This window comes from Montipora foliosa, chromosome 8 (assembly GCF_036669935.1).
Source record: "Montipora foliosa isolate CH-2021 chromosome 8, ASM3666993v2, whole genome shotgun sequence".
Classification (NCBI taxonomy): Eukaryota; Metazoa; Cnidaria; class Anthozoa; order Scleractinia; family Acroporidae; genus Montipora; species Montipora foliosa.
This window is the reverse complement of record NC_090876.1, coordinates 21,067,872-21,077,871: the sequence shown is the minus strand read 5'-3', so window position 1 is coordinate 21,077,871 and position 10,000 is coordinate 21,067,872. Positions and strand designations below refer to the sequence as shown.

The 10,000-nt window shown below is 38.4% G+C and overlaps 1 protein-coding gene across 1 annotated transcript in view; it reads left to right on the top strand.

The window, feature by feature from the left end:
• Positions 1–10,000, top strand: part of LOC138012550 (neuropeptide FF receptor 1-like) — a 17,796-nt gene that overhangs the window by 1,405 nt on the left and 6,391 nt on the right. Inside the window, exons 2-6 of the mRNA XM_068859354.1 lie at positions 5,116–5,157; positions 5,513–5,605; positions 5,864–5,996; positions 6,235–6,499; positions 8,536–8,793. Coding sequence (XP_068715455.1) covers positions 5,884–5,996; positions 6,235–6,499; positions 8,536–8,793 — 636 coding nt within the window. The 5' untranslated portion in view covers positions 5,116–5,157; positions 5,513–5,605; positions 5,864–5,883. The remainder of the gene's footprint in view (positions 1–5,115; positions 5,158–5,512; positions 5,606–5,863; positions 5,997–6,234; positions 6,500–8,535; positions 8,794–10,000) is intronic.

Sequence of the window (10,000 nt, the reverse complement as noted above, 5' to 3'; positions counted from 1 at the left end):
TTAAAATTGCAAATGGATACAAATTTACCGCCTCTTATGCCTGATGAGGATAAAAACTTTCGTGGCTCTTTAGTTTTGGATTTTAGAAAATGATGACGTCACGTGAAAACGATCTATAGTACGTTTGTGATTTCTAATTTTAGCGTGATTCCTGTTCGCTGGCGTTTGACAGTCGACTCTGAAATGGTTTCTTTCCTTTTCCGTTCGCTTGCTGAGGATTTGCTTGTTTTCTTTTAAACTCTTGCGATTCAAGAAAAATCAATTGCCTAACTGGTGAATTCGACAGTGGATTTCGCTGGAAAAACCGATATCACACTTATCCCTTCGTGATTTATGCGATCAGTCGGTTTTTCAGGTGAAATTAACCGTGGAATTCACTAGTTAGGCAGCAAAGAAAATGTTACATAATTAAGCAATATCAACACAGCGGTCAAACGTCTGCGCATGTGCGAGCGTTGGAGTGGAGAAAAGGCTGCCAAAATGGCGGTGCGAGCTTGTGGGCTGAATTGAAGTTGTGACACTCAAGTCGCCTCACAGGAGTTAAAAACGACCACACAAGCGGGTGAGTCTGTACATATTCTTTTATTGAGACATACAGTAGCCAAATGTAGAAGTGATGTCAAACAGTACATCAAACTAAAGCAATGACAGCTGATCGTACGATGTGGTCTATATAAATTATACTAAGGCACTCATGCACGAGAAGGCACAGCATTGGAAATCATTGTAAGTTACGCGTAAAGAAAGGTGAAATGCCGTGTTATTGTCGTGACCTGTGTAAATATTACTCATTCATATCATCCTTCAAGCTTACGTACAATTCTTGAGTTAAGTGCATAAGCATGTTTTATAAATTAATATATTTTGCAACAGAAATACTGACTGCTCTCCTATTTTTTTCAAGTAATGAAAAGTTCTTTCGAACTATCGTGTTTTATTTTGTTTAAGTGTAATGCTTCTCTGTAGTTGTATTGTCTTTTGTTTTGAAGTACCTGTTATTTCCAGAGATGTTCTCTTATCTGTTCAACACAAGATCTTCGCCGTTCTTCCTTTTGTAAGAAGTTTTAAGTAATGTTAATTTATCTTCTTTTGAAATTCGTTCCGTACACTACACTGTACATGCAAAATAACTGGTCTTTAGTCACAGAAATATTACAAATGTAAGAGAACATAAGTTGTGTTGTAATGACATTTCTTGTTTAGTTTTTGCCAGAACTGCTTAGCTTCCCTGATATGTCAGACCTAGCAACTATGGAACCATGAGGGAAATGGAAGTGACTGTCAGGACAAACAGTTTTCCATCTTGAGCAACAAACCAGATGGTCATGTGGAACTGCTTTCAGGGATAAAATAGGATGCAATGTAGCACATTACAGTGAACATGCTAATTTATTACCAGATTTCTGGATTTCAAGATACTGAAATGTACAATGTACATCTGCACTGTTCTCTGTATTATGCTCCACAGTTGTTAAATTTGTGTAACCTTCTCATTCCCAAAAATGACCAATACAGCACAAGGCAGCAGATTGTATAGCAAACAAAGGAATTATTGCAGCAAGAGGACTAAAAAATGACTTGTGATGGTTTTTAAGACCTTTGGTGAAAATTTCTTACAGGTGACTTTTTGCAATACCACCTTTACATTAAAGTGTCCCTTCCTTTGCATATGCGTCGCTTTTGGTATGCGAACTGTCTGGATGTTATGGAAATCATCCAGTAGTAACGCCATAGATGTACCTTCCTAATAAAAGAAAAAAGAAAATGAATAATCCATTGACAAACTAAATATTACACAATGTGTATGTTGAACTAATGAAGTTACTGACTAGCAAACAAAAGTATTTTATTTAATATTCCATAGATTACAGTCAAATTCCCTTGAGCAATAAACTCTAAATTGTCTATCTTGAAAACAGTAATCTTATTTTAGCTCTGTATTCATCACTTAATATTATTTTATAATGTAATTGAATACACTCTCCCTAACACGTGAGTCCGAATGCTGCTCCCGTAAGTTCCTTTTGTGCCTGTCAATAGTTTGTGGTGCAACTGAGAAACCAAAGATGGGGCCATTGTTCAGGCCAGCTCTTGAAAGGCCATGCTGATGCATGTAGAGACCCAAGTCTTTTTGCAAAGGACGTGTAATCTGTAATATATGCAAACACGAAAATTTATTTCAGATTTTTCAGATGTACTCTTTTATTGGTTTAAATTAATTCATGTTCGTGCACGCCTGAAATATGCTATTATGTGAAGGAGGGCAACTGCTCTTTGTTCTTGGAGGTATCTTCTGTCTTCTGACAGTCTGGAGTCTTCCCGAAGTATTGTTTTAAAGACAGCATTAAACAATCCAGGTACTTGAGGCTCTGTAAGCTTCCTCATGGCAGTCACTTCCTACAGGGGCAAACTACTATATTTATAATGACTATCAAGTGCCATCTGAAATCTTTCAATTAATTCTCCAATTGAAGGCTCTAAAATAATGATAATAAATTATAATGAAAAACAGTTCCAGTTTTACACTCTTACTTTTGCTAGAAGTAGTTGTTAGTAAATTAAAAGGAGAGCAAAATACCTGTTTTCCTTCTCTTTTCCTTTCTAGATATCTAACACGCCTTGGTTTGATTTAATCTGGCCACTAACATAATTATTACTGGCTTAATTGATTTGGAAAAAATGAAATATGTAAAGGAAAGAGTTTGCAAGAGCCTTGAAAAATTAAAGCGATTTAATCGTTCTTATGATTTACTTTTGATTAAACATGTGAATGGAATGTAAACAAATACGATCGATTGGATATCACAGTTAGAAATACATATATACACAACTAGACTTGCCTCTATTGATCAGTATTTTCACGACACTGTTCCTCTTCTCGTGGGCCCTCTGCATCCAGTAAGTGACATTTTCCTCGTTATTTATATATTTGTTTATGTTTTAACTTTTGCAACGGGCTAACAGAAATAATCCGTGAAATGTCAGAGTTAAAAAAGTATTCTACCTTCTGTTTGTTGGAGTCCTTTCTTTTCCGTGGAATGTATTTAACGTGATCTATAAAACTTTTGTCGGCCTCACGTTTGTACTTACAATACCAGTTTATTCCAGGTCTGTAATCTGGTAAGTTTTTTCCATCCTTTTCGAATACCTGGTAAAACCGTTCAGGGATAGGTATGAAGGACACGAACAACGAACATGGTTTGTTGTTTCGATAGATTTCATTTCTGTGCTGCCAACAAATCCACGATCCCGACGGAATCCCACGAGCCCTTGCCAATATTTTGTCAGCTCGTCTGAGCTAAGCCGAATAACTGCAATTTTCTTTTAATTTCTTTACGAGTTTTCCCTTCGTTTACATACCGTTTCCCGTCAGCTTCCGGTGTCACGCATCGCATGATTAATAATAACAAATAAAAATATACCACGCTGTCAGCTCGCAGCATGACGCCGTTTTTGAAGACGTATAACGTTTTTGGTAAAGCTCAAAACAAAATGGTAAATCAACAGAATACCGGTAATTTAATAAACTTTGTGTCTGGAAAGTCTTAAGTTTTCCTTTTGCGTTCTCTTGTTTCCTTTTTACAGAATTCTATGAACGTTTCAATTTTGTTTCGTAAATTTTGCGTTACACCGGTTGTTTCCAATGTTTTCCTTTAAAATTTTGCGCGGGAAATTGGCGCGCGGCTGGCAAAAAAATATCCATTTGGGCATGCGTAGACGTTTGACCACTGTGTTAGCAATATCCGGGAAAATCAAAAGGCAGACAGTTCCAAAGCCTTTTATTTTCACTAATCCTACAGCCAGTAAAAATAAACACGCCGGGAGCTCCGCTTTAGCCTTGGCTAAATCTATATATTAACCACTTAATTCCCGTTTTTAGGCCCGTTTTAAACGTCGCATTTTACATGTGCCGAATCTAATACAAATGAGAAAGATCTATTGTTTTCGCTCATTTGCATTTGATTCGGCACATGTAAAATGGGACGTTTAAAACGGGCCCTAGACAGTAAAAGGTACTAGCAATATTAGTGTCTATTGTTGTAAAGATACAAGGGAAATATGTTGGAGTGCTGCAGGGTGTACATTTCATGATAACATAAAAATTATTTACGTACCGCGATAGTAGTTCACCACAACTAAGTGGGAAAGGTTCAACTGAATGCGGACATCCTTTCTCCTTGTGTTTGTCTAGTAACTCATTTTTTATCGGCATGCCACATTCTGGGCATGGCACTTTTCTCTTAACGCATAATGCAGCATGCACTGGCAAATCTTCTCGTTGTCACACGTGCTGGCACTCTTCATTTTGACATTGCAGACGAAATTGGCGGATGCTGACCCATAGCATCACTCATTTGGGATTCTTTACAGTTGCTGTTGTTCTTCTCTGTCGTTTCGTTGTGTTTCTCTGGCCCTGAAAAGCCCCTATGGGTAACAGTCAATTAAGTATGTATTGTATTGTATTCGATCTTCTTAAAACCCATCGAGAAATGTCAGCGCAAAATTAACGTTGATTGATTGCATTATCTTTCCCAATAGTCGACGTCAGATGATCCGTATTTATTAATCTCATTTTTACACAAATGAACTGAAAAGTCACCTTTTTGCTCTTAACAAGGTTTAGATAAAAAAATTCGACATTATTTTACATGACAACCGGATGGCTTTCGGATGGGTTTGTGCCATTTGTTATGTTGTGTGCGCTAACGAAAAATCATTATTTTAAAACTCATTCAAACTTTGGTTGTTCCGTGGTACATAATGTGGCCGACCAGGAAAGCCGAATAAACCTTAGAAATTTAAAGAAAGGTAAAATAAATGGAAATTTAATTAAGATAGAACAAAATGATCCCTAATGATCTCTAACCAGCTTGATAAAGCTTGGAACAATGTTATCAAGCAAAGAACTGGTAAACACCTCTTGTTCAAATTTTAATTTCCGTTTTAAGACTAGTTTTTCTGATTGACTATTTCCGATATCCGGCAAACAGATCTTTTTGTGCGATGAAAACTGTTTATCTAGAGCACGATTTAAAGTTCAAGTTTGCCGACACAAAATCTTACTTAACAGGGATCAACTGATATCTGATGCAAGTTTTTATTTAAATCTTGCAGTTGTTACAAGCTGAAATCGAGCATGTTCTACTTGGCTGGAAGGTAAACCCATATTCTGCATTGTTTGAACAATGCAGAGGATGTCATTGATTGTCATTGGAAGAAAGGCATCGAAGATATTACGTAGAATTATAATTGCAAACCAAAGCTGAGATGTTGAATGTATTACATGTATGCAGCAGGTGGGATTTTATTGACGATTCAAGGCGAATGGTAAGAGGTCGTCCCTGAGAAGTTCTTTTCGTCCTGGGAAAAGGAAATAAGGGCCTAGGGAATTGGTAGGATTTTCCTAGTTAATGTCATTTGTCCTGATAAAATAGTTATGGCAAAGTACAGAGTAAAATAAGAGATTAATGCAATGCCGCCTAACACACGAAAAAATTCTCTTTTTTCTAAGCCCTAGTTGGGACACAGTGCACTTCCCTTCATCCTGACAGTGTTTGCTCACAGGATCTGCTGAGAAAAGTGATTGAAAACATTATTGGGAAAGGTAAGAGAGACTCGCACCAAATCTGCGTAATTGAGAGTTGTTTCAAGGAATTTTGTCGGAGACTGCACTTGTTTTCGCGCAATTTTTGAGGAAAAAAACCCTCCGGGATGTGTGGTGTATTCTCAATTCTGTATTGCTTTTACTCATCAGAACATGTTTTAACATCTTCCTTGCCGAGGAAATTCTTAGTTATCTTTAAAACACCATTAAACAAGAACAAAGTAAACTAAGCCTTCAATTTTTATTTTGCTTTTGCAGGATCGTGGAAGTTTGTAGTAATGTTTAATTCAACTGAGGTAACCTTAGTAACATTTAAGGCCATCATGGTCGCAGCAAGCCTTGTTGGAAACTCACTCGTTTGCTTCCTGGTGATTAGAAATCCTGACATGAGGTAGATGGCAGTAGTTCTATATTCATCCAATCTCTTATAACTTGTTATAAAATAAGACTGTACAAGAACCAAATGCAGTCACTGCATAATTGATGAGTTTGAGAAACTGTCCAATTAGTATAACACTTTGTGCTCAACTGAACAAGATTGATGTGATGATGATGATGATGATGATGACGACGACGACCCATTCCCATTAACCGGTCAATGTACCTTATCCATTTTCATTATCTTCTAGAACTGCATTCAATTATACGCTTGTCAATCTGGCTGGGGCAGACATTCTTTTTACGGTATTTTTTTTCGCACACTTCATTTCAAGCCATCATCTCAGCAGCCCTTATGAGATGCCCGGGAATGCCATCTGCATGGTCTTCAGAAAGCTAACGTGGCTTGGATCATATAGCTCTGTTTTTACAATGATTGTCATTGCCAGGGAACGCTACTATACCATAGTGCATCCACGAGGAAACAAAGGAAAACTCACTATGCATAACTTAAAGGTAGCTGTAAAACCGTTTCGTTTTCGAATTTGGTTTAAGCGAATTATAAAGCAAACTAATTTTGTGATGCCCTTGATCAAATTTGCCGTGACTCTCTTCATCATTATTTCTCTTTGCCCCTGTAGGCGCATAAGGCCGTCCGTGACTCTCTTGGTAACGGATAATTTCTTACGAGAGAATTAAAAAGATGTTGAACAATGCAAGTCTAATTTTCCCAATGTTCTACACTCTGTTCAGCTGCGCTAAAAAACAGCTATTCGGGTAAACGGGTGCAAGCGAGGGTTCGAAAAGGTCGAAAAATCACTCTTACTGAAACATCGCATAATACATATCTGATTGTATAGCTCTATCTATAGTACAATTTTCTGGAATGGTAACTCAATTCCTTCACGCAATAATAATTAGCCCCTGTAGCGTTTACAGCACGCAGCAACAATGCGATATTTTTGTGCCTTTGACACCGGCAGATGTCGCGAGATGAGAACTTTGCGAGAATTAAGTATTTCGGCCTCACCATCTATGAAATGTGGCGTGCGACATTCTCATTGCTGGGTCCTCTGCCCAGTATTTGTGGTATGAGTTAAACATGTAGCCACTCAGAATTCCCTTTTGGACTTGCATACCACCGCGTTTCTTTGTATCTCTTTTTCCCGGCAACATGCGACTGTTGTCCTCGCCCTCTAGAAATTCTTGGGCGCTCTTCTTTAGTCGAGGGTTAAGAGAAATAAGGCGACTTTTTTTCCTTGAAATCCTAGTCTCCTTACTCATGGCGCCTACTAATGTGTAGTTCTTCACCACATTGCCTTCGATAGCTGCTCGAACAGTACGCTTTCCCAGAGTGGTGTTGTTGGCCTTAGCAGAATCTTTTGTTTCATCCATAAGAACGTTTAACTTACCAAAGAAAAGCCTTTTTCGTAGAACTTCAGGGACTCGTTTTGGATTCAACAAGGATTCTGCGATCTGTGCATTTGTTCTGGACTTTGGTGTCATGTCAGCGGTCGGTAATTTTTGGCTGCATTTAGCGCGTTGTCTTTCATTCCTCTTTCGGAGCTTCTTGTTCACTTTTTCTAAACTAGCAACATGATCTTCAAGGGTCCCTTACGAATAACTCGAAATGATGGGCAAGAACGGATAGGAGACATAGGCTAGCCTAAATGTCTAAAAGGAGAAGACATTTGTATAACATTTATACTTTCACGGTTTTGCCACTTGAAAACTCTTTAGCCATTCTCAGTAAACGGGTGCAATTGGTGTCCTATAGTTAACAAATATGAATAGACGTCTGGGCGTGGCAATAGCCCTCGGTCGGATTTAGCATTGAATGGAGGAAGAGGGGGGGGGGGGGGGGGCAAATAAAAACGAAGGGGTTGGTCGCACGTCTTATTGAACACTATATTTCATTGGCTGTATAGCGTCGTACTTTTTATTGTTTTGTGTGCTAAATCCATTGTTATCTTTGTCGTTCTATTGTTCTTTTGGCCAATCCTGAAGCCCGTTCAATGAGGTACCATAGGACCCCGTATTTTACAGTGTGTGCACGATCCGCCATTAGTCACGTTCAAAACCCGCCGATTTGGATGTAGGGAAAAGTGACGTCATTCACTCACTAGCTTAAAATTTCAGCGTGCAAGTTCAGCTTATTATACATGTAAAACACGAGTTTAACAGCCTGCATGCGTGAAACTCCCTTGCTGCATATATATTAATTCGACCGCGTGTACGCATGCATTGCATTCTTAAACTTGTGAATCTTTGACGTCACTTTCTCCTCGATCCAGCTCTCCCAAGATTTTACAGTTAGTAATGGCGGACCATTAACTAGGAATATTCCAGTTAAAATAAAAACGTGTCTCTCTGAAATCAAGGATTAAAACTTCAGTCAGTTAGAGCTTTTAGTTAACGTAGCTTTGTAATCCAAATCAAGATGTGAATTGAGTTTTTGGTCATAGTAGCATATTAATGGTAAAATTATCGAATCACACCTTGGCGTGTACTGAAAAAAAAAAAAAGTGAAAAGCTGACACTTTCTTTTTTAGATAATTATTCCCATTACCTGGTCGCTCTCTATGCTAATAAGCATCCGAGGATTCGTATTGCAGAGCTTTTCCGGCAACGTTCCTCTTAAATCCTGTAATCACAACTGGACGGATAGAAAGATGTACCTTGCTAACTTTTATGTTTGGGGCTTCTTCGTATCTGGATCAGTCGTTTTAATGATTTGGTTATACTCCATTGTTGTCTACACTTTGTGGTTCAAGCGTAACAAAGACAACGAACTTACATATCAACAACAGGTATGTTTCAAAAAAAAATTAACTTTACTTTAGTATATATTGATTTAACACCGAAGAACTGACTCTTGACACGAAAGATGCAGAATAATTCAATAGACTAAAAGAACAATTATTAGTTCTCGCGCAGAGAGGGAAATTGCAAAACTAAACGATAAAAGCAAGCAACCGTGCACAATCTTCCTGTCGGTGTGCGTTGGATCAGTGGCTTGATCTGATCAGCGTAATAACAAGTTGAGAAACTAAATATTTTAAGCAAGAGCCGATACAACGTAGATTTGATTTTAGTGGTGTACTATATTTCGGCCGACCAAACCAGCCTTCTTCAGGTACAATGAGAGTTTACATTGGATTGCTTCCATGTACATATATGTAGTAAATGGATGTTGACGTAATACTGGAAAAATGTGATAAAACATGGCAGTTACAACGAATTTGAATTCAAATACTAAGAAAAACAACGGAAGTGGCCGTAAAATAATAACCTGAAAGCTAATACGTTTCTTCGCGGATATTAAACCGTTGGGATCAATTGTCTTGCCTTTTGGAATTATAAAAGCTTCCCTGGCCTTACAGATCGAGTCTCTGTTAGAAAATATTTTTTCGATAAGAATTAATTGCTTGTCCTTAGACATGTTGTGGGGAGAGGAGAGGAAATGTTCTGCGACTGTAGTAGGCTTGGATTTGGTGTTAGCGTTATCTAAAGTGCGGCGGTGTTCATTAAAACGGTCTTTTAAACGTCGTTTAGTTTCTCCTATGTACTGTAGATGGCATCTGTTACATTGAATCATGTAGATAAGGTTTTTAGTTTCGCAAGTTATGTGGGAACAACCTTCATAATCTCTTGGTGGGAATTAATGGAGCGTGTTTCGCTAGTAGAGAAGAATGTGTAGTTGGTTAGTCCATGGAAAATGTAACGACAGGTAGCGCACTTTTTGCCACAGCGAAAAGAACCGGAAGGAAGTGCGGTGTGTGTGTGTCTACTTTCGAACTTCGCTCAAGGCAAAAGTCTTAAAGGAACTTTGTGCGATCTCCGATTCTGGTTTTCAACAAAAAGCTGCAAGTTATACTGCTGTGCGTCGTTTACAGACCTCCAGGCTGTTCTGTGTCCTGCTTTGGTGGCGATTTTATGGAAAACTACACGCATGCTCTGAACTGCAATATGTTAAGTGACTGCCCGGAAGCCCACTCCCTAGGTGACCTGTGCGAC